At 43.3% G+C, this 25,189-nt stretch overlaps 1 protein-coding gene across 4 annotated transcripts in view; it reads left to right on the forward strand.

The window, feature by feature from the left end:
- The window catches only part of CTNNA1 (catenin alpha 1), a 54,296-nt gene that overhangs the window by 5,020 nt on the left and 24,087 nt on the right, over positions 1-25,189 (forward strand). For 2 of the 4 annotated variants that reach the window (XM_056516549.1, XM_056516548.1), the window contains exons 2-10: positions 7,899-8,002; positions 9,751-9,946; positions 19,257-19,423; positions 19,533-19,652; positions 20,367-20,630; positions 21,224-21,427; positions 21,859-21,939; positions 22,409-22,561; positions 24,699-24,791. In XM_056516549.1, coding sequence (XP_056372524.1) covers positions 7,901-8,002; positions 9,751-9,946; positions 19,257-19,423; positions 19,533-19,652; positions 20,367-20,630; positions 21,224-21,427; positions 21,859-21,939; positions 22,409-22,561; positions 24,699-24,791 — 1,380 coding nt within the window. In that variant the 5' untranslated portion in view covers positions 7,899-7,900. Of the gene's footprint in view, positions 1-1,784; positions 1,804-7,898; positions 8,003-9,750; positions 9,947-18,990; positions 19,140-19,256; positions 19,424-19,532; positions 19,653-20,366; positions 20,631-21,223; positions 21,428-21,858; positions 21,940-22,408; positions 22,562-24,698; positions 24,792-25,189 lie in introns of those variants that run through there. The other 2 variants (XM_056516550.1, XM_056516551.1) reach the window with 2 other exon arrangements.

A 25,189-nucleotide genomic window follows, 5' to 3' on the forward strand; every position in this document is an offset into this window, starting at 1 on the left:
TTATTTTGCAGCCTGGACGGGATAAAAGGAAAAAAGTACGCGCCGGAGTACTCCTTGAACTTTTTTTTTCCACTTTTTTTGTTTTTGTTTGCAGTGTTATAGCTCCCATAGGGGGCTATTACACTGCACACACTGATCTTTTACATTGATCAATGGTTTCTCATAGGAAACCATTGATCAATGATTCTGCCGCTTGACTGCTCATGTCTGGATCCTAGGCACTGAGCAGTCATTTGGCGATCGGACACCAGGAGGCAGGTAGGGACCCTCCTGCTGTGTCACATCCCGAACAGCCCCCTTGAGCTAATCGGCATTGTTTTACTTTCATTTTAGATGCGGCGTTCAACTTTGAACGCCGCGTCTAAAGGGTTAATGGGGTGCGGCACCGCGATCAATGTCGTGCACTATTAGCCACGGGCCCCGCGTTATAGAAAGGGAAAGGACTCAGGACGTATCGGTACGTCCTTTGTCCATAACAGGTTAAAGACCACTGTACTATAGTGATTTTTGTGATTTTGTATAATATCCCTATAGTAGGATGAGGAGTGATAGAGAATGTGAAAATAAATCTGTGTGTAATTTGCTTTCAGTTTTGATCTTGTAATGTCTGAAGCAATATATATCTGTTAAATGGCTGCCATAAGTCTCTGTTTATTATGTATGTCAAGATCCTGACGTACCGTATTTATCGGGGTATACCACACACCGGCCTATAACACGCACCCTCATTTTACCAAGGATATTTGGGTAAAAAAAGTTTTTTACCCAAATATCCATGATAAAATGAGGGTGCGTGTGTGCGCGTGTATACCCCGATATACCCCCAGGAAAGGCAGGGGAGAGAGGCAGTCGCTGCCCGCTTCTCTCCCCCTGCCTTTCCTGGGGTCTAGAGCGCTGCTGTCGGCCCTTCTCACCCCCTGGTTATCGGCGCCGCTGCCCGTTCTGTCCCCCTGACTATCGGTGCCGGCGCCGATAGCCAGGGAGAGAGAAGCGGCGCCGACAGCCAGGGGGAGAGAAGGGGCAGCGGCACCCATTGCCGGCGCCGCTGCCCCGTTGCCTCCCCCCATCCCCGGTGGCATAATTACCTGAGTCTGTTCCGCGCTGCTCCAGGCCTCCGTCGTGCGTCCCCAGCGTCGTTGCTATGCACGGTGCGGCGCTCTGACGTCATGCGCCGCGCCGTTCAGCGCATAGCAATGACGCCGGGGACGCACGACGGAGGCCTGGAGCAGCGCGGACCGGACTCAGGTAATTATGCCACCAGGGATGGGGGGAGGCAACGGGGCAGCGGCACCGGCAATGGGTGCTGCTGCCCCTTCTCTCCCCCTGGCTGTCGGCGCCGCTTCTCTCTCCCTGGCTATCGGCGCCGGCACCGATAGTCAGGGGGACAGAACGGGCAGCGGCACCGATAACCAGGGGGTGAGAAGGGCCGACAGCAGCGCTCTAGACCCCAGGAAAGGCAGGGGGAGAGAAGCGGGCAGCGACGGCCTCTCTCCCCCTGCCTTTCCTGGGGGTGTATCGGCGTATAACACGCACACAGACTTTAGGCTAAAAATTTTTGCCTAAAAAGTGCGTGTTATACGCCGATAAATACGGTATATGCTACATAGAGGCAAGTGGGGAGATTTATCAAAACCTGTCCAGAGATAAAGTTGACTAGTTGCCCATAGCAACCAATCAGATCGCTTCCTTCATTTTGCAGAGGCCTTGTCAAAAATATAAGAAGGGATCTGATTGGTTGCTATGGGCAACTCAGCAACTTTTCCTCTGGACAGGTTTTGATAAATCTCCCCCAAGAAGCCTAAGGTATTTATGCATCATTCAGTTTGTAGTGTTTTATCTTGACAATGACGTGAAGGAATTGTGGGAGAGCTACTTCATATTGTTACTGTACCCTCCCTGAGATCAGGGAAATAAGGAGGTGCAGACAACTCGCTTATGTACTGAACACTGGAGATCCTGTTGAACTTTAAGATCATTAATTTTTTCACTGTGCTGCACCATATTATCCTATCTGAATATTTCCTTTAGGGGAGGGTCACACGTGCTGTATTTTGCTACCCATTGATTTCAGGTTGGGTTGGGAAATATGCAGCAGCAAAATGTGGCCCATGTGACCCTACCCTTATGATGATTTTGTGTTAACCACTTAAAGGGGTACTCCACTGGCCAGTGTTTGGAACATTTAGTTCCAAATGCTGTGTGCCCTGCAGGGGGTCGGCCACGCCCCCTCATGTCATCAGGCCATGCCCCCTCTATGCAAGTCTATGGGAGGGGGTGTGGCAGCTGCCTCCCATAGACTTGCATTGAGGGGGCATGGCCTGATAGCATGAGGGGGCGTGGCCACCCCCGCAGTGCACACAGCGTTTGGAACTGACTGTTCCAAATGCTGGCCAGCGGAGTACCCCCTTAAAGGGTACCTGTCGTTTCAACAAACTTCTGACATGTCAGTAGTTTTGATCAGTGGGTGTCAGGTTGGGGTCTCAGCGCCAATCTCTAAAATTAAGGGTTAGAAGCACTCAGCTACATGCACTTTGCATCTTTGGAAGCTGAAGCGAGCCATTTATAGATTTACACTGCAAGTCTATAAGACTTTCAGCAAGTCCATATACAGCTTAAAGGAGAACTCCAGACCATAAAAATTGTCCCCCATAGTGCCGGCAGTAAAAAAAATAAAGATGTACATACCTTCCTCCGCTCCCCTGGGGCCTCCGGTAACCGGCTCCGGTCTCCGCCGCAATCCACTTCCTGGTTGCTGGTGGTCGGATGAATCAGCCAATCACCAGCTGCAGCGTAGTCCGACTCGGCCGGCGATAGGCTGAGCGGCAGTGTGACGTTTTCGGCCTCAGCCGCAGGTGCCGGTGTAGTGAAGCATTTTGTGTCCTGAAGTGTTTTCACACTGCCGCTCAGCCTATCGCCGGCCGAGTCGGACTACGCTGCGGCAGGTGATTGGCTGATTCATCCGACCACCAGCAACCAGGAAGTGGATTGCGGCGGAGACCGGAGGCCCCAGGGGAGCAGAGGAAGGTATGTACATCTTTATTTTTTTACTGCCTGCACTATGAGGGACAATTTTTATGATCTGGAGTTCTCCTTTAACTTAAGCTTCCTGAGGTGAACAGGTTATTAATGAAGGGGCACAGTGTGTGTAGCTAAGCGCTTCTGCCACAGTCGATCGGGGTCTCAGCACCTGAACCACCACTGATACAAAATTGTGACATGTCAAAAGTTAGGTGCAATTGTATATATATTTTTTTTATTCCTTTAAATAGTTGATATTTATATAAAAAAAATTAGGAACCACAACTGTCATAATTTGGCAAATCTGTGATATTTTGGCTATAAAGTGACAAATGCCAGAGGTTCACTGTCAAAAATGTTGGTCTCTTGAATGCTGTCCTGTCTGCTCTTAGAGTAGTCCAGTTTATGAAGAAGTATCTTCTATCCGCAGCATATGGGATAAGTGTCTGATCGTTGGGGGTTCAACCGCTGTGACCCCACGCGATCTCCTGCCTGGTGCCTCGGCTCTCCCCATGAATGCGTCATGAAGCGGTGGCCGGCACGCCCCCTGTATATGGTGGAGCCAGAGATACAGCGCTCGTGTATTGCAGTGTCTTATGCCTTATTTACGTTACCAGGAAATAATGATCTGCATATTTAATCATTCACATTATGTTCATTATTGATGCGGATTCCACGCTGCAAAGCTCGTGCGTCGCTCCAATGAGCTTCAGGTAAGGTATGCTGCAGAATTTGGATTAGATAAGTTTTTTTCCTTAAATCTTCAGTTCTTTTTCTTTTGGTAAACCCCATTCCCTTGTACCTACTGAAAAAAGTTTGCACTTATTTGGGGTTTTCTGTCATGAAAAGTTCCTGCACCCCACATATTTCTGTACAGTTGCTGAAAGTTACCCAGAATTATGACCAAAGGCATATATCTGCCCTGTGGTAGTCTTCAAATACTGTACAGTGTGAATTGAGACTGAAGAGGATCTGATTTCCCTAAAGGGGATTCTTTCTCCTGTGGCATCTTGTCATGACATTCAATGACTAGTTTATCTCTGTGGGATGTTAGGGCGGGCACATGCCATATACAAGCTTGATTGACTGTATTTAGTTTGGTCAGATCCTTTACACAATTCTATTATGAGGAGTGAAGGGCCACATGAACAGTCACTAGTTGTTTGTGAGGCCATTCAGCTTTGTTACATTTGGTAGCACATCCCGTTATGTAAAGGAATGTGCTGCTGACAAAAGGTGCAATCTGCCCACACTTGCTTATTCATTGGGCCAATAATTGCCAATAAATAGCCTTTAGTGGGTCAGGAAAGCACAGGTTCTCTTTTGATATTCAATATACAGAAAATGAGTAAGATGCTCTGTACACACATTCTGCCTGTTTTTAGAACTCTTTCCTAAGGAGACCAAATTATGAGTGATGGAATAAGGAGCTACATGGCCTCTGGGAATTCCCACATCCTCATATTGTCAATCCAATACACTGTATACGTTTATAAGAACAGGTTGGAGCTGCATTTGTTTGCTGGAAGTTTGTTACCTACATTTTATAATATGTATTTGTATTGTGGTTTTTTTTCAAGCACATGCTATAATAAGAAATACAATACTAAAAATAACAAAATACTAGCAAAACCCTGCAGGATACGTGATGATGCTGTAACTATTGGTTTTGAGAGCCTTGTTTCCCACCATCCGTTGTCACGCAGCATCTATTATTCTGCATGAATGGAAAAGATGAATGTTACAGTGAGAATTTTAGAACTTCAGCTGTAGTTCAACAATAGTTACATTCAGCATTCAAGGGGTTATCACCTATCCACAGAATAAGTATACAGTCACTGGATAAGTCCAGTGGTCAAATTCCCCACAATGACATGAAAGAAGGGGGGATCCCTTGGGAAAGCGATCAGACCTCCCCCAATGAGATACTTACTATGTATTTTGTGGATAGATAAGTTCTAATCTTAAAAAAATAAATTCCTTTATGCCACAACTACCTGGCTTGGGGTATTTTGAGGGGTAATTGCTGCTAAGGATAAGTTTCCACTTTTTTTTTTTTTTTGTGTGCATTTTTCACCAAAACAGCCCCCATGGCTTTTTTTCAGTGAAAAAAACGCTGCTGCCAGTTGTCAGCTGGAAATCAATGAGAAATCGCAAAATTCTTTTTCCACTTTGCGTTTTTCAGTTTGGTGGTTTTTAATCCTTTTGCTTTTTTTGGGGGGCGTTTTCCAGCTCCTTGGCGGTGCAAAGTCGCAGCATGTTGAGCATATGGCGTTTTTTTTCCCCCTAAAATCGTGCTGTTTTTCTCCCATAGAAGTCTATGGAAGTAAACAAAAGCCGTTTTTGCAGGTGGTTTTTGTTTTTTGGACTTATGCCATCTAAATAAGGGATGGAGTACTGATGGGGGAAAAATTGTATCTAACGAAATGTATCTTTTTTTATAACAAAATTTTTTAAACGGATCAATTTATGTGGGCGGACAGGGCTCTAAAAATGTAGCTGGCAATAATAAAAATGTAGTGTGTGTGTTTGTGTGTTTTTCACTTTTTATATATTTTTTAAACATTTTTAAGACACACTGTTCCATGATGGGAGTAGTAGTACCTGTACTTATTGACAGATCACCTGTCATCGGGTGTCATTTCTGAGACCCGTTGCGATCCTCCTGTATAATGTATAGATGCGGCCAGCCGCTCTTGTATGGTCCCCTGCACTTACGTATATACAGTAACCCCCCTGACATGCGATGGCCCCGACATATGATCACATCGACATACGATGGCCTCTCAGAGGTCATCGCATGTCAATGTCAGCATCGACATATGATGCTTGTATATGTCGGGGCCATCGCATTAACTGCTATCCAACAGCGCAAAATGCTTAAGCTGCTGTTGGATAGCAATTTAAGCTTCCCGGACAGGTTCACTTACCTATCCCCGCTGCTCCGGGTCCACTTCGGGATCCTCCGGCATCTTTTGCATCTCCTCCAGGGTCCGGGCCTCGCTTTCTGGCGTCGTTATTACGTCGCTACTCACGCCGTGCCGGCGCTGCAACATAATAACGTCACCAGAAAGCAAGGCCCGGACCCTGGGGAAGATGCGGAAGAAGCCGGAGGATCCCAAAGAAGACGCCGGAGCAGCGGGACAGCATCGGGAGCGGTGAGGACGCGGTCCGGAGCGGCGGGGACAGGTGAGTATTAAATGCACTTTTTACATTGCACGAATCCCTCAACATACGATGGATTCGACAAACGATGGGTCGTTTGGAACGAATTACCATCGTATGTTGAGGGACCACTGTATACACCTATTCATATTTCCCGCAGAGAGCTGTGATTGGCCAGATGGTTCCAGCCAATCACAACTCTCTGTGGGAAATATAAATAGGTGTGTGTGTGTGTGTGTGTGTATATATATATATATATATATATATATATATATATATATATATATATATATATATATATATATGAGCAGCATCTATACATTATACAGGAGGATCACAACGGGTGTCAGGAGTGACATCCGCTGTGATCTGTCCTTAACTGCAGATACTACTGCTCCCAACATGGAGCGCACTCTGCTCCATGCTGGGAGCTTTAGTACCTGCACTAAAAGACAGATCGCAACAAGTGTCTGAAGTAACACTCGCTGCAATCTGTGCATTAATGCAGGTACTACAGCTCCAAGCATGGAGCAGAGTGTGCTTCATGTTGGGAGAAGTAGTACCTGCTGTTAAGCACAGATCACAGCGGATGTCACTCCTGACACCCGCTGCGATCATCCTTCATCCCTGTGATGCGGAGCGTTTTTCTCATGCGTTCGCATCTCTACTCTGTACTTCGGCCGGCCACTCGCTCATTCAAATTTCCCACTGAGAGCGGTGATTGGCTGCAACCGTCCGGCATATCCCCACTCTGGGCAGAAAATATGAATGAGTGATTGGCCGGCTGGAGTATAGTGCAGAGATGTGAGCGCTGTATAGAGCTGCTCCGCATCTCTGCTATATTATGGACGATCACATCGGGTGCAGGAGTGACACCCGGGGCGATCTGTCTATTAGTACAGGAACTACTACTCCCATCATGAAACATCGGGTTCCATGCTGGGAGTAGTAGTACTACATAAAAAAAAAATGAAACAAACACACACTACATTTTTATTATTGTCTGCTACATTTTTAGTGCCCTGCCCACCCACATTGATCCCTGTTTAAAGATTTCTAAAAATGTTGTAATAAAATATAAACTTATAAAAAGAAAAAAAAAAAAAAAAAGTCAAAGGGGCCAAAAATACAATTTCCACTCAAAGGCAAAAAAACGCCAGACAGGAAAATGCTGTAGCGTTTTTTTGGGCCACAAAACTTAGTCTAAAATGTTTGCATTTCTTTTGCCACCGTGAATCAGTAAGGCATACTTTTAGGTTGTGAGTAGAGATGAGCGAACTTACAGTAAATTTGATTCGTCACAAACTTCTCGGCTTGGCAGTTGATGACTTATCCTGCATAAGTTAGTTCATTTTCAGGTGCTCCGGTGGGCTGGAAAAGGTGGATACAGTCCTAGGAGAGTCTCCAGCCCACCGGAGCACCTGAAAGCTGAACTAATTTATGCAGGATAAAGTCAGCAACTGCCGAGCCGAGAAGTTTGTGACTAATCGAATTTACTGTAACTTCGCTCATCTCTAGTTGTGAGAATACAACTTTAAACCGTAGATTGAACTTTGTTACAATGCAAAGTGTTTTATTATACATTTCTCAAGTGTAAAATGCATCTTCACCTGTAGTTTTTATTACCCAGCTTATATACTTTACTGTTTAGCATACATCTGGTTCACATGTAAAGACAACCAATGCCAACATCTTTATTATTGTTTTTGTTATAGAAATGACTCTGAATACAGGGAATATTAACTTTAAATGGGACCCAAAAAGTCTGGAAATTCGAACGCTTGCAGTTGAAAGACTTCTTGAGCCACTTGTTACGCAGGTATGTAACACTGATCTATAGAGGTTGACAAGCGCAGAAGTCAATGTTGCCGTTCTATTGAAATCAGAGATATATAAAGACATTCCTGCTTTTTTTTTATTTATTAATTTTTTTAGCTTCACTTTTTGTAAAGATAAAGTTAAAATGATCAGAGTGAGACAGCCAATCCCGTATTACAGGTCTTCTTTTTGCTTCTTTGGTAAACATGGAATTTTTGTGGGAAAGAACCTCTCATATAGAAGTAATCTCTAGGTAGGTGCAATTAAGGGCCTAGTACAGTTTTGGAGACATCTTGAGGTAGTCAATACACCTTTAATAGGTGTCTGATAAATGCTTGTTTTGTCTGAAAAACAGACAAAAACAAGAGGATTAGGCAGCTGAAATTCAATATACCTGATCTTTCTATCCCAAAACTACATCCTCATACACATGGGTCCCGCTTAACCCCTTAAGGACTCAGCCCTTTTTAACCTTAAGGACTGAGCCCTTTTTTGCAATTCTTACCACCGTCACTTTACGCATTATTAACTCTAAAACACTTTTACCAAATATTCTGATTCTGAGCTACCGGTAGTTTTTTTTCGTGACATATTCTACTTTATTATTCTACTTTACTCCACGCCTCCTCCATGTATCTCGGGAGAGGCGGGGAGGCAGCGTTCGCGCCTCCCCACCACTCGCATAGAACTGTGTGGGGAGGGGGCGTTTCGTCGACCTCAGAGAGGTCGACGCTACGGGCATAGGTGATAAGTTGTCTTTCGCTGCAGATGTCCTTTAACCTGATGGGTTCAGACAACCTTTTTCTAATATGTTTGGGAGACCTTTAAAGGGTACTCCAGTGGAAGACAAATGTTTTCAAATCAACTGGCCCAGAAAGTCATACAAATTTATAAATTATTTATGTTTAAAAATCTTTTACCTGTTCCTACACAGGTCCTCAACATTCAAAACACTAGTGAACTGGTCTAGTCACATTACTCTCTCATTCCTCTCTATGTCCTGCCATTTTATGGACAGGAGTGGTGTTCATTTGGGAGTGGAGGGCTAACAGGGGGCATGGCTTCACACAGCTAGAGTTTCCAATTCATTTGTTAAGATTCTACCTAAATTGACAATCCCTTTAAGTATTGTTGGTTAATATAGGATTTTTATGAGAAATGCTTGCTGATTCCATACCCAAAGCCTAAGATAGTGATGATTTGTCATGTGCAGTAATGTTACAGAGATCTTGAGTGAATTCAGTTCACAATGAATAGTTAATCTGGAATGTATTTAATCTGTATAATGGGTGAGGATACTCTCATAACATCCCCTGCACAGTAAAACCTCTTCAAAACACCTCCCACTTACCCAGATCAGATTGTCTGTGACAGATTTTCAGTTTCACATTTATTATGCATTTCTCGTTTGGCTCCATTGAGGGACACAGGGACCGTGGAGTATATGCTGCTGACACTAGGCAACAAAGGAAAGTCGGCCCCTCCCAGCAGGATATACCCTGCCTACAGACTCTGAGCTATCAGTTTTAGCTTAGTGTCCGTAGGATGCAGAGTTCTCATGACCTGGTCAACCTGGTCCTAGTGGCAGCAGCATATACCCCCACGGTCTCTGTGTCCCCAATGGATCCTCAAGACAGACAAAGATTTTACGGTAAGCGTAAAAATCAACATTTTTTTTTGAGAAGACCACTTTTTTGTGCAATTTTAGACATTTTCTGTGATTAATGTATTGTAAAAATGTATATGCAGGTAACAACCTTGGTTAATACCAGCAACAAGGGACCATCAAATAAAAAGAAAGGCCGTTCTAAGAAAGCTCATGTTCTGGCAGCATCTGTTGAGCAAGCAACTCAAAATTTTCTGGAAAAAGGAGACAAGATAGCGAAGGAGAGCCAGTTTCTTAAGCAGGAGTTAATAGAGGCAGTTGAGGATGTTCGAAAACAAGGTACGGTATATTCTCCTTTTGTTTCCCCCCCCCCCCCCCCTCCCCTTCTGATAATTATAACGCTTTCAATTTACTACCTAAAGACCATATGAGGAAATAAAACAAAAACTACTTGTCTAATGGGCTAAAACGGAACACCATCTACTTGTCCCCCATGAAAATCCACTTGTCCTGGTACACAAAATAATTTCAACCAAAATAGTATGTAAATAAGGTCCTTATTAGTTTTTGCACTTTTATTTTTTCCTACTCTCCTTATAATAGCCATAACTCTTATTTTTCCATCTACAGACCTAATATGAGGCTTTTTTTTGCAGGACCAATTGTACTTTGTAATGACACCTTTTAACTTATGCTCCGAATAAAAAAAAAAATATATATATGATTTGTGAGGTAAAAAAAAATAAATATATAAATTTACCTTGTGGTCAATCTTACATGTTATTTTGACACTTTAGGTCGGCCTGATTACAGCAATACCAGATTTGTTCAGTTTCCATCTTGTTTTACATATTTAAAAAATTCTAAACATAAAAAAAAAATAATTCTGACTCCTACTTCATTTATATTTTTTCGTATACTGGGCTGTATTAGGGCTAATTTTTTTGCACCGTAATCTGCTGTTTGTATCAGTACCATTTTGTTATTGATTGGACTTTTTGAACACTTCAGGGATATGATGTTATAAACTTAAAAAACACAATTTTGTGGTTTAATAGTTTGGACAGTTACGCACATGCCAATACCACATTATTTTTATATTTATTATTTTTTAAATGGTAAAAAGTGGAAAAGGGGGGGTGATGTGAACATTTAATATTTTTTTAAAACTTTTATTAGACTTTATTTTATTTTCTAAATCTATATTAGTCCTCTTAGGGGACTTTTGGAAGGAATTTATTAGATTCCTCATACAAATCAATGCAGTTCTATTGAACTCCATTGATCTGTGTGATCTGTGCTCATTTGGTTGAGCTCAGATCCACGGGGCAGACATGGATGAGAGGTAAGCCCTTCGGCTACCTCCACAGTGGATCGTGTCACCCCACCCGGGGTGTACTGCCGTGGGGTCATGCTGGGAGTTGTAGTTTTGCCACAGCTGGAGACACATAGTTTGGAGACCACTGTACATGCTGTAATAGCATAAAGAATGCCGTCGGGGATCAGGTTATTCGGAGAAGATCACGATCCCCGGCGGCATTCTTTATGCTTTTATAGCATGTACAGTGGTCTCCAAACTATGTGTCCCCAGCAGTGGCAAAACTACAACTCCCAGCATGCCCGGCAACCAAAGGCTGTCCAGGCATGCTGGGAGTTGTAGTTTTGCCACCGCTGGGGACACACAGTTTTGAGACCACTGTAAGGATGTGACTGCCCCCGCCGGAGTGTAAGCTCTGCCCGGCATAGTGGGCAATGCTTTTACGATATTACCCCCTGTCCACGCCCCCCCCTGTGTACTTATCAAGCAGGGAAGCAAGCGGCATCAGCGCTGACTCCCGGCGGGGGAATGAATCTCTGCAGCGCAAGTCAAATCCCCCACCAGGAGCCCTGATTGGTCACGTGGTGCGACCCAGCGGGGCAGATATTCATTCCCCGCTGACCGGGGAATGAGCGCTGATGCTGCCCCCTAACTGTCCCTCTGTGCTGGTACTACAACTCCCATCATGGGAATTCTAGTACAAGTGCTGCAACAGACTCCCGCCACCAAGGGATGTGCAGGAGCCATTTCTTAGTGCTGCGGGGGGATACTACTACCGCCATTATGGACCAAAGTCTGGTCCATACAGGTGGTTCTAGTTACACCACAGCGCTGGGGGACTGCGGGGGTCTGTTGCAGCGCTTGTACTACAACTCCCATGATGGGAGTTGTAGTACCAGTGCAGAGGGACAACTCTCATCATTCCCAGATATCATTTTGTCTGGAAATGATGGGAGTTGTAGTTTAGCAACAGCTGGAGGCTGTCCTTCTGTGCTGGTACTACTACTCCCATCATGGGAGTAGTAGTAGAAGTGCTGCTGGTAGTACTATTCTCATGATGGGAGTAGTAGTACCAGCACAGAGGGAAAACCACCAGATGTTACTAAACTACAACTCCCATCATTTCCAGAGAGGCAATTGATATCTGGGAATGATGGGGGTTGTAGTTTTGGAACAGAGAGCCTCCAGCTGTTGCTAAACTACAACTCCCATCATAATTTCCAGACAGCCAAAGGCTATCTGGGAATGATGGGGTTGTAGTTTGGCAACATCTTGGAATCGCTGTTTTTATGGGCGTTCTCCCCAGGGGAAAGCGCCCAAAATGTACTAACTCTTTTTTTGTGTTTTTTCTTTTCTTCTCGTTTCAGATATGTGTATGCAGAGGACTACTTCAGATTCGGTGGACTACGTCGATGACCAGCGTTTAAAAAAAAAAAAAAATATATATATATATTTTAAGAAAATGGTTAATGAGGGCTTGTCGTGGAGTGTATCTGGAATAAACATTTTTTTAAACGTGTGTTGTGTTTTTTTAATGTATTTTACAGGCTTAGTAGTGGAAGCAGTCTTATAGGCAGACTCAATTACTAAGCCAGGGCTTAGCGTTAGCCCCAAAACCAGCTAGCACTAACCCCCAATTATTACCCCGGTACCCCCACCTCGGGAAGAGCCGGTACCAAAAGGCCCGAGCGTCAAATACTGTTTTTTTTTTTCTTTAAATAAAAAAGTGTGTTATTTAGGCTGGGGAGGGCCGGTAACAATGGTCCTCGCCCACCCTGGTAACGTCAGGCTGTTGCCGGTTGGTTGGTATTTGACTGATACTGAAAATATGGGGAACTACACACTTTTTTTAAATTTTATTTCTTTATTGTTGAAAAAGAAACTCATAGGGTTCCCTACATTTCATTCTCAGCCAAATACCAACCAAGCAGAAAAAGCCGGACCTTGCCAGGGTGGGCGAGGACCTTTGGTACTGTCCTTCCCCAGCCTAAATAATGCCAGCCTGTTACCGCCTAGGCCCATGAGTGCCAAATTTGATACTCAGGGCCTGTTGGTACCGGCACCCCTGGGGCGGTGGGTACCAAGGTAATAATTTTGGGGGTAGTGCTAGCTGGTTTTGGGGCTGACAGCTTCCACCACTAAGCCTGTAAAATAAAAAACACAACACGTTTTAAAAAAATTGTAATTCCAAAAATGCTCCCCCTGTTTAACCATTTTATTAAAAGATAAAAAAAAAAAGCTCGTCATCGTCCCCGAATCCGTAGTAGTCCTCCACGTTCACATTTCTGAAAATAGAAAAGAAAAACATGAAAAATGGGTTATTACAATTTGGATGCTCTCCCCTGGGGAGGACACCCATAAGGCAGTGTCGTCCCAAACAGGGAGCCTCCAGGTGTTGCGAATATACAACCTCCATCATTCCCAGACAGCCTTTGGCTGGTGGGCAAAAAAATTTGGAAAGGAAAAATAAATAACTAAAAATGTGAAGAAAAAAATGTGACAAACACATTATATATATTATATCTTGCACATTCTTTTTCTCCACTGTGACTTTAGAATAGACAAGAGGAGGTGGTGTTGCAAAGTGCTGTTCTGAAGTGATTTTTTTTATTTATTTATTTATTTTTGCTTACATACACCAAATTTATCAATCCCCTGGTATAGTATGAAAAATTTGTCACGCGTAAGCAATGCCAAAGCAAAAAAAATAAAATATTACTTCACAAATCACTTTCCAGAGGCAGGGTGTTTTCCAAACTGTGTCTCCAGCAGTGGCAAAACTACAACTCCCAGCATGCCTGGACAGCCAAATGCTGGGAGTTGTAGTTTTGCCACAGCTGGAGACACACAGTTTGGAAACCACTGCTGTAATACAGTCATGGCCGTAAATGTTGGCACCCCTGAAATTTTTCAAGAAAATAAGGTATTTCCCACAGAAAAGGATTGCAGTAACACATGTTTTGCTATAAACATGTTTATTCCCTTTGTGTGTATTGGAACTAAATCAAAAAAGGGAGGGAAAAAAGCTAATTGGGCATAATGTCACACCAAACTCCAAAAATGGGCTGGACAAAATTGTCACCCTTTCAAAATTGTGGTTAAATAGGATTGTTACAAGCATATGATGCTCCTTTAAACTCACTAGGGGTAAGTAACAGATATGGGCAATATAAAAATCACACCTGAAAGCAGATAAAAAGGAGAGAAGTTCACAATCTTTGCATTGTGTGCCTGTGTGCGCCACACTAAGCATGGACAACAGAAAGAGGAGACGAGAACTGTCTGAGGACTTAAGAACCAAAGTTGTGGAATAATATCAACAACTCCAGAGATCTAGATCAGAGATCTAGATGTGCAACATTATCAAGAAGTTTGCAACCCATGGCACTGTAGCTACCGTATATACTCGAGTATAAACCGACCCGAGTATAAGCCGAGGCCCCTAATTTCAACCCAAAATCCCAGGAAAAGTTATTGACTCGAGTATAAGCCTAGGGTGGGAAATACATCATCCCCTCTGTCATCATCCAGACCCCCATCATTAACATCCTCATCATCATCACCGCCTGTCATCATCCAGACCCTCATCATCATCACCTGTCATCATCCCACACCCCCCCTTCATCATCCCCTTGTCATCATCCCCACCCCCCCTTCATCATCCTCTTATCATCCGCTCTCAGTGGTCTTCAACCTGCGGACCTCCAGAGGTTTCAAAACTACAACTCCCACCAAGCCCGCGCAGCCATCGGCTGTCCGGGCTTGCTGGGAGTTGTAGTTTTGAAACCTCCGGAGGTCCGCAGGTTGAAGACCACTGCGGCCTTCAACATCATCCAGCCCCCTCTCACCCCCCTTTAGTTCTGTACAGTACTCGCCTCCGCTCGGCGCTGGTCCGGTGCTGCAGGACTGTCCGGTGAGGAGGTCGTCCGTTGGGATAGTGGTTCCGGGCTGCTATCTTCACCGGGGGCGCCTCTTCTCCACGCTTCGGGCCCAGAATAGAGGCATTGCCTTGATGATGACGCAGAAGTACGTTGGTAATGAACGTACCTCTGCGTCGTGGTCAAGGCAACGTGACTATTCTGGGGCCGGGCCCGAAGCGCTTAGAAGAGGCCTCCCCGGTGAAGATAGCAGCCCGGAACCACTATCCCACCGGACGACCTTCTCTCCGGACAGTCCTGCAGCACTGGACCAGCGCCAAGCGGAGGCGAGTACTGTACAGAACTAAAGGGGGTGAGAGGGGGCTGGATGATGTCGAAGGCCGCAGTGGTCTTCAACCTGCGGACCTCCGGAGGTTTCAAAACTACAACTCCCAGCAAGCCCGGACAGCCGATGGCTGCCCGGGCTTGCTGGGAGTTGTAGTTTTGAAACCTCTGGAGGTCCGCAGGTTGAAGACCACTGCAGGTGGAGAGTTCACTCGAGTATAAGCCGAGGGGGGTGTGCTGAAAAACTCGGCTTATACTCAAGTATATACGGTAATATCTCTGGGCGTGAATGGAAGAAAAAAAGGTGTCAACGCTGGATTAAAATTGCTGTTGGGAAAAGGCGCCCTTTCAATAAGAGAGACCTGGAGCAGTTTGCTAAGGAAGGGGGGTCCAACATTCCAGCTGAGTGGTGTATGAAGCTTATTGATGGTTATAGGAAGCGACTGATTTCAGTTATTTTTTCCAAAGGGTGTGATACCAAATATTAAGTTAAGGGTGCCAATAATTTTGTCCAGCCCATTTTTGGAGTTTGGTGTGACATTATGTCCAATTTGCTTTTTTTCCCTCCCTTTTTTGGTTTAGTTCCAATACACACCAAAGGGAATAGACATGTGTATAGCAAAACATGTGTTATTGCATTCCTTTTCTGTGAGAAATACTTCATTTTCTTGAAAAATTTCAGGGGTGCCTACATTTACGGCCATGACTGTATGTTGAGTGGAGACGCAGAAGCCCGCAGGTTCATCATAGCAGTAAGCAGTACTAGAGTGGTTTATTGTAGTAAACATGTAATTGAGTTTTCCACTGCTGGAGACACACAGTTTGGAAAACACTGCTGTAATATGAATTAGCTTGAGCACACAGCAGCAACTTACTTTTCTGTTGGACCAGGGGAGGGTGGGAAGAGGGACCTCAGGATGGGAGGGGATATGCATATGGGAGGGAGTTGGGGCGTTACTTTATTATAATTTTATAGAGTGCAGAGGGAGGGCAGCAGTTTACAGGAAGTAGGAGAGGAAGAGCTTGGGAAATGGAATCTTTTATGACTCTGCTTCTCCCTCCATGCACGTAAACAGAGGGAACTTTGGGAGGCAATAACAGGAAAACTGCTGAACTGATTTTGACCAAATATGTCTTGCTGGATAGGTCTTTACAAGATCTATCAGATAAGTAAAGTTAATTTTTGAAGTATCAGTGCTGCATATCTCCCTTTTAAGTAAAATTTTACTTAGTCACAGACTAAAGTATAATGACGCTATATAAATGCTCAATGCATAACAATGAACCAAATTTTTGGTTGCGCGATCTATTAGTAATACAGGATATTAAGCAAGTGACGTTTGTATGAGCAGGCAGTGACAGCCGGCACTGATATCTGTTTAACAAGGCAGTGATGCGCTATCATCACCAAGATCAATATTATTTAATAGTGTGATAAAGGTTGTAAGTTGTATAGCTGCAGCCAGTGGCGTATCTTCCAATAGGCCAACAATGCCTATACCTAGAGTGGCACTTTATCAGGGTGCGGCCACACACACACTTTACCACTTTAAGATGAAGCTCAGCCCCTCTTCCTAGTGATGCCTGAGGAAGAATCCAGCATTTATTCTTTTATTAAATTTTATACATTTTGGCATGGCATGCCTTATCATTTGGCAGCACCTGATTATCCTCCTTAATTTGGAGTGTGGAGTTGGAGTTTTGCATATTTCCATGCCTTATGTGCGTGTTGGAGGAAGGAGCTGCAGCCATACCTTACTACGCTTTTGCTCGTGTTGTGCCGGGATTAGCACAACCTGCTTATGTGAGTTGGTCATTGGCTCACCAATTCTTATCCTCGTGGTATTGAACATATCACACAAGGAAGCGCATTGGGGGTCTTTGTAGTGCCTGGTTCTGGATCTCTCGTGGCTTCTGTGAATCAATGTTTCTACAGTCAACTGTAAGCCAGACAGGATGGATACACTTTGGCAGGGGGCTGTTGGCAGAGGGTAAGAAGTCGGTAAACCAAGGCCTAGGGCCGCAGAAAACCAAAATACACCACTGCTTGCAGCAATTTGCTCCTTCACTATGGTGACTAGAGACGTTTAAAGTTGCAGAAATTGGACGATTACGAAGAAAAAGATAATTTGTTAGCTGAAATTTAACAATGAGCATAAAAAAAGTCAGCTGTGTTTAAAATTTTAGGGCGTCAGTTGGATGAAAGTTCAGGAAAAAATGTTTCATCTATTACCGATCTTTCGCCTAGTGGCACTTATCATGTATGGGCAGTTTGAACAACAGTAACAGACATTGTACACACGGAGACTCCACTGACTATATATTTTCACCACACAAAAAAGAAAGAGTAACTAAATGCCGCTTAATTAAATATAATATCTTTATTAAATAAACAAAGTATAAAAACATAAGACCAAAAAATGGAGCTGAAATGACTGAGGACCTCAAGAGCATAGGCCGAGCAACAGTACAGAGACACGGACAATAATGTAATAATCTGGGAACAACTCTGTGGAAGTTGTATGCAATGCACCTGCACACTGAAAATATGTCCTGTGTAAACACTGGGGACCCCGGCTGGGTAAATCTTCCCTCCGGAAATAGGCTCCCAGTGTATTACTGACAACTAAATCCAAATATATTGGCTATTTGCCATAAAAAGATACGAGTGCATAAGGTGCTAATTAGGGCTTACCCATTCTAAAGTGCCGTGCTCCGCTCCCCAACGCCGTTTCATTTCCTTTCTCAAGGGGCCGCTGCTCTACTATATATATATATATATATATATATATATATATATATTTTATATATAACTAGCTGAGAACCCGGCGTTGCCGGTTTTTCCTTCCTAATCCATGTTGGGGAGGAAAATAAACACAGGAGGAAGCTTTTGACTTAATATCCCATCCTCATATCCCGACCTTCTATCCCTTCCTCATATCCTGACCTCCTATCCTGTCCTCCTATCTCGACCTCTTATCCCGACCTCCTATCCCGACCTCCTATCCTGTCCTCCTATCCTGACCTCCTATCCCGTCCATCTATCTCGACCTCCTATCCCAACCTCCTATCTCGAACTCCTATCCTGTCCTCCTATTTCGATCTCCTATCCCGTCCTCCTATCCTGACCTGCTATTTCGCCCTCCGATCCCATCCTCCTATCCCGACCTCCTATCCCGTCCTCCTATCCCGACCTCCTATCCCAACCTGTAAGATGTGTACCAGGTATTGGAATATCTCCAGCCGTACGGAAGTTATGTGAAAACATACATTTCCCATTGATTTGCATAGGACTTTAAACAAAAACCCTGACCCTCACAATTGGGGGTAGTTAAGGGTTAAATTAACTATCCTATATTTTAAGTGGACATATAAGTAACATGTGACCAAGTATTATGGAAATATCTCCAGCCGTTTGGAAGTTATGCAGTAACATATATTTCCCATAGACTTGTATGGGACTTTAAACATAAACCCCGCCCCTGGCAAATGGGGGGGGGGGGGGGGTGAGGGTTAAATCACCTATCCTATGTTTGTTGTTGACATATAAGTAACATGTGTGCCAAGTTTCATGTTAATATCTTTAGCCGTTTTGACGTGATGCTGGAACATACACACATTGGGGGACATTTATGAAAAACTGCGTAGAGGAAAAGTTGCTGAGTTGCCCATAGCAACCAATCAGATTGCTTCTTTCTTTTATCAGAGGCCTTTTCAAAAATGAAAGAAGCGATCTGATTGGTTGCTATGGGCAACTCAGCAACTTTCCCTCTGCACAGGTTTTGATAAATCTCCCCCATTGAGTTTTATATATATATAGATCTAATGCTTAGTGTGGGGGTCGACACGCTCCATTCCTGGGGAGAGCAGGGGTGCTGTAGGGGGTCCCAGCAGTTGGACCCCCAGTGATCAGACACATCCCCCTATCCTTTTGATAGGAGTTGTACAGCACCACATACCCCTTTAATCAGAAACCTACAGACATCAGTGGCATCAGGCATCATGAATACTGGTGAGGATCCACATGTAAAAACTAAACTTCTTCATGTAGAGTAGGCCGATATGAAACATTAAATATCAATTTCTTCTACTTTTAAATCTTCTTTGACAAATTCTTTTTTACTTGCAGGAGAGGTGATGAGAAGTGCATCTGGAGAGTTTGCTGATGATCCGTGCTCATCTGTGAAACGTGGTAACATGGTCCGAGCTGCACGTGCATTGCTGTCTGCAGTTACAAGGTTGCTTATATTGGCTGATATGGCAGATGTCTACAAACTACTTGTTCAGCTGAAAGTGGTAAAGTCCTTTATTATATATTCTAGTATCTGTCTAATTCAGAATCACGTTGGTGCTATTATGTTTACTTCACAGTAGTTACTTTTTATATATTTCTTTTCTTTCAAAGGTGGAAGAAGGAATTGTAAAACTAAGAAATGCTGGTACAGAGCAGGATTTAGGAATACAATACAAAGCTTTAAAAGCAGAGGTTGACAAGTTAAATTTAATGGCTGCAAAAAGGCAACAGGTAACCTATTAGTATGATTCGTATTTGTATACATCGACATCATTCTGATTTATTTGGAGTTGTGTAGAGCCAAAGCATAACCAAAGAATTGTGATTCCAAGTAGTAATAAAGGATCAGGGCAAGTGCAGATGTCAACCGAGATAAAGATGGAATGAGGTGTTGTAGTGTAACATGCTATGAATTTCATACAAAAGAGAAGAGAATGAAAACTTCTAAACCCCTTTGCCGTATAACCATTTATGGACTAGGGACAATTTTGTAATCTACTTCCTAAGCCAATTTTTTTTCCTACACTGAGTGCAAGGCATGAAGGGAAATACTAGTGGACAAGCAGCAGAAGAAATCCTAAATGCCTAATCCAATAATGGTTCTTTTAATAATAGTATTGTGCTAGTATAATAAACGACAAATTGATGGTTGGTGGAGATCTTGTGAGCATAGCAAGAGTGTGGTTTATGTAGTACTGTAGAGTCATTGCTTGGTGCTTGAGATGAAAAATATATCTATATATCTATAAAAGTAAACCTCATCTTACATTTAAGTAGGGAAGCTGCTGTTAGTTTGCCGCGTGCTGTCTCTACTTGGTAAAGGAGGCTCACGTTTAGTGGGGAAAATATTTTTCACTAGCTATCAGAAAGGTTTTGTATTCTTTTATTTTTTTGTGGCCATTTAAGCTTATTTTTATGAGTTTTCTTTCTTTTCCCTTATTATAGGAGCTGAAAGATATAGGGCACAGAGATCAGATGGCTGCAGCTCGAGGAATTCTGCAGAAAAATATTCCAATTCTTTATACCGCTTCCCAAGCATGTCTGCAGCATCCTGATGTGGCCGCGTACAAAGCAAACAGAGACTTGATCTATAAACAGCTACAGCAAGCAGTCACTGGCATCTCAAATGCAGCACAAGCCACATCATCAGAGGAAGTAGCTTCACAGCATGGAGGAGGAGAGTTGGCTATTGCACTAAACAATTTTGATGTAAGGGTCCATTTTGTATTTAGCAGTTTTAAGGGGTTTTCTCATATCAGAAAATGGGCTTATTGCTAGGATATCCATTACTTTCTGATCAGTTAGGGTCCCACTGCTAAAACCAACAAACACTGTGCCCCTGAGAAAAAAGGGGACTCTTTTATTTAGTGCTGCATCCCTTTTAGAGTTGTTTGCTGCACTTTAACTCTACCATCCTTCAGCTATGCAGGGAACGGCAGCCGGACCCATTCTTATAAAAGTTCCTGCGCAGTGGGTGTCCAGCACTGCCGCTGTGCAGTGCATCACTAGCAAATTTGAAGCAGTTCCTCCACCTATTTAATTTTCCACAACATTTGTTCTATCCTTCTTAGCTACTCACTGGTTGAGTTGGGTCTCTACTGTGGCCAATAATTGTTTAAGCAACTTGAATGTTCTACAGGCTGTTGGACACTGAAAATGCCATATTCCACTTCACATACATATATTTTTTTTGTTTTTTATTTTATTTTGATATACCTATTATGTGATTGGTTTTAAATGTTTTTGTTAAGTAACACATTTGTACAGTGAAGCTATAACTATTTTCTCTTCTGTTTAATCAGAAACAAATCATTGTGGATCCTCTTGGCTTTAGTGAGGAACGATTTAGACCATCCTTGGAGGAACGACTGGAAAGTATCATCAGTGGAGCTGCTCTGATGGCTGATTCTTCGTGCACTCGTGATGATCGTCGGGAACGTATAGTAGCTGAGTGTAACTCTGTTCGACAAGCTTTGCAGGATCTTCTCTCAGAATACATGGGAAATGTAAGGACTTCTAATTGCTTATTAATGGCTTTCAATATAGCAACAAATATCTAGTAAATAATGCTAATGTGAAAACAGGTACAGTAGGATGATAAATAGCTGTGGTCAGGATGAAACAACTGTCTGATGCCCAGTGAGTTTCATGCACTGGCCCCTATTTTAATTTATGGGACCAACCCATGCATAATACTTGGTAGGGGTTGGACTGTTGCCTCAGCTAACTAATCGTGCCTTTTGAGACCTGACATTTGAAACCTCACAGCTCCACTTTAATAAAAGGTTGGTTGAAGTAGGAGAATGAAAATCAGTTTTTCATAGTGTCCGTAAGTCAGGCACAAAAATAGTTGTTCAGGAAACTGCCAGCGTCTTGTCTATCTGTCATTTGGTTTGCAAGCATATGGATCTGTAAACTGTTGTATTTAATTTTTTAGACTGGACGAAAGGAAAGAAGTGATGCATTAAACACTGCAATAGACAAAATGACGCGAAAAACACGAGATTTGCGCAGGCAGGTGAGTAACTGAAAAGTAAACAAAAGTGTCTTCATTCATTATTGTGCATTAAAGGGGTTCTCCGGTGCTTGGACATCTTATCCCCTATCCAAAGGGGATAAGATGCCTGATCACGGGAGTCCCGCCGCTGGGGACCCCCGGGATCATGCACGCGGCACCCCGTTTGTAATCAGTCCCCGGAGCATGTTTGCTCCGGGTCTGATTACGGACGACCACAAGGCCGGCCGGGTGTGTCACGTCGCGCCGCCGGCCTTGTGGTCGTCCGTAATCAGACCCGGAGCAAACACGCTTCGGGGACTGATTACAAACGGGGTGCCGCATGCATGATCCCGGGGGTCCCCAGCGGCGGGACTCCCGCGATCAGGCATCTTATTCCCTATCCTTTGGATAGGGGATAAGATGTCTAAGCACCGGAGAACCCCTTTAATTTAGTTTTGTGTTGACTTAATGGGTCATTTTATTTTTGTAGCTCCGTAAAGCTGTTATGGATCATGTTTCTGACTCCTTTTTGGAGACCAATGTACCACTTCTTGTTTTAATTGAAGCTGCCAAGAATGGAAATGAGAAGGAAGTCAAGGAATATGCCCAGGTGTTTCGTGAACATGCAAATAAACTAATTGAGGTAAAAATAGATTAAAGGGGAGTTTTGTTAAATAGCTGTTCATCTTTAACTTTGTTTTCAGCTCCATGTCTGTATTTTACAGTTCACATAAATTATGTGCATTTAGCTATATGTTTATGAAGAGGTTTTCTCTGGTAACATCATAGCAGTGCATTATGGAAATGTTTTTATTCATACAAATAACTGAATCAGCAGAGAACTAGACTAAGATGCAGGGATGCTTGACTAAGACTGAGTTCACAATTGCGTCTTCAAGTATGTTTTTATGTTCCATCATAGGAACAGAAACACTAAAATGATGGCATACCAGATCCATGGCATGATAGATTCCAGTGGTGCCCAAAGGACTCTAGTGACTTATGGAGTTTTTCAGGTTCCATCATAGTGTCCGTCTTTTTGACACAGAACAGGGCACTATTATTCCCATTAAATATGATGGAAACTGAGACTGAGGCTCTGAAATGAAACTCCCAATGCAGAGGGGAACACATCCTACTGAAGAAACTGTAGGGATGTCACAATACCAATACTGGTATCTGTATCGGTATCATGACTGATACTAGACATTTGTACTAGTACTTGTGCAAATGTCCCCAATACCTAATCCGATACCTGCTGGCGGGACCCCTGCCGGCAGATATCGTGGAGGTGCAGCAGGCGTGCCGCACTTTCCGTGCGGATTAACTCTTTCCCCAACTGTGACATCGGTGATGTGAGTGGAATATGGCGCTGGTCCGCGTGATAACCGGCAGATGTCTGCTGACATATGACTGACATTGGAGCTGGCTCTGAGGTCCATCATTTAAATGGCTAAATGCCGTGATCAGTAGCGGTCATGGCATTTAAACATCAAATGTCGGTAATCCCTGGTGTTTAGGGTACCCATCGGCAGCCATTTCAGGTGCTGTGGAAGAACTTGTTCTTCTCGGTGAATAGGTGATTGCTTAAGGCTGCTTTAGCAGTTCAGCGCCGGAAACACAGATCAGTGCAATGCAAAGTGATCAAAAAGTCACATATACACAAATGTGGTACTGTCAAATTCTATAGCTCATGGCGCAAAAAAATAAATAATAAGAAAAACCCACATAGCTCCATAGGGGAAAAATTTAATAGTTATAGTGGTCAGAACTTGGCATTGAACAAACTTTTTTTGTTCAATAAAAAATAATCAAAGTATATCATTGGAATCATACTGACCCATAGAATAAAGTTAGCATGTCAGATTTACGGTATTGTAGAAAATGATTGCCCCACAAAAATCAAATCTGGCTCTGTAATACATTTTATGATGCTATAAAGTGCACCAATGAAAAGTACAACTTGTCTTGTGAAAAGTAACATAGTTCATAAGGTTGAAAAAAGACCAGAGTCCATCAAGTTCAACCTATATCCCTATGAAGTCCCTACTGAGTTGATCCAGAGGAAGGCAAAAAAATAAAACCTCATACTAGAGGTAAAAGTTCCTTCCCAACTCCAAATAGTAAGCCCTAATTTCCTAATGTGAGGAGGAAAAAAATGTGTGGGGGGGAATTTGATGTGTCATGAAAGGGTTAAAAAGTGGCCAGTTCAGACATCTGTCCAAGCCGTACACTCTATGATCCGCTCACTAGCCACAGGACACTTGTCCTTGATCCCTCAGTCAGTGAACGCTTCTGATGTAGGCCTTCAGGCTGCAGCCTACCTTAGCCGCCTGCACAAGAGCAAAGGTCGAAGGATGCAAGAGGTGAGTTCCAACAGTCCGACTCTCACCACTCAGCATGTTATTCCCCTAATAAAAAAAACTGAAAACACCCCCTTTTCCCCATTAAAAAAACTTTAAAAAAAACCTGTTGCATGACATTTAAAAAAAAGTATGTGTAATTGGTATCTGTGAGTATCGCTACTCCTACTCAGTGCTAAAAAATTTTATTGGGACATCCCTAAGAAACTGGGCGGAAGTGGACCAGTGTCTGCACTGTATTGCAGAGAAAAGAGTATATCTGTTGTTGCTACATTATACACACCAGCATTATGGGAGAGATTTGTTAGAACCATCATTAAACTTCTTCCGGAGGAAAACTCTGCTTATGTATGTCGGTATGTTGCTTGTTTCTCCTTTTGGTTAATTTGTATTTTAAATTCTAACTTGTTTCTGTAGGTGGCCAATTTGGCATGCTCCATATCCAATAATGAGGAAGGTGTTAAACTTGTCCGTATGTCCGCAAGTCAGCTGGAAGCTTTATGTCCACAGGTAACATTCTACACTTCATTTGCCAGATGCAGATACAAATGTCGCCAGCCTCCTGATCCCTTGGATGTTGTACTGTACTCCTGAAATTGTGAGAGGTTATCCTAACTTGTTACACAAAGCCTAGTTTAGTATTACTCCTCAGTTGCTGGCCTTATCTTGATCCCTAGTTTAGTATTACTCCTCAGTTGCTGGCCTCCTCTTGATCCCTAGTTTAGTGTTACTCCTCAGTTTAGTTACATCCCTAGTTTAGTGTTACTCCTAGTTTAGTATTACTCCTCAGTCGCTGGCCTTATCTTGATCCCTAGTTTAGTATTACTCCTCAGTTGCTGGCCTCCTCTTGATCCCTAGTTTACTATTACTCCTCAGTTGCTGGCCTCCTCTTGATTCCTAGTTTAGTG

This window comes from Hyla sarda, chromosome 4 (genome assembly GCF_029499605.1).
Source record: "Hyla sarda isolate aHylSar1 chromosome 4, aHylSar1.hap1, whole genome shotgun sequence".
In the NCBI taxonomy this organism is placed as follows: Eukaryota; Metazoa; Chordata; class Amphibia; order Anura; family Hylidae; genus Hyla; species Hyla sarda.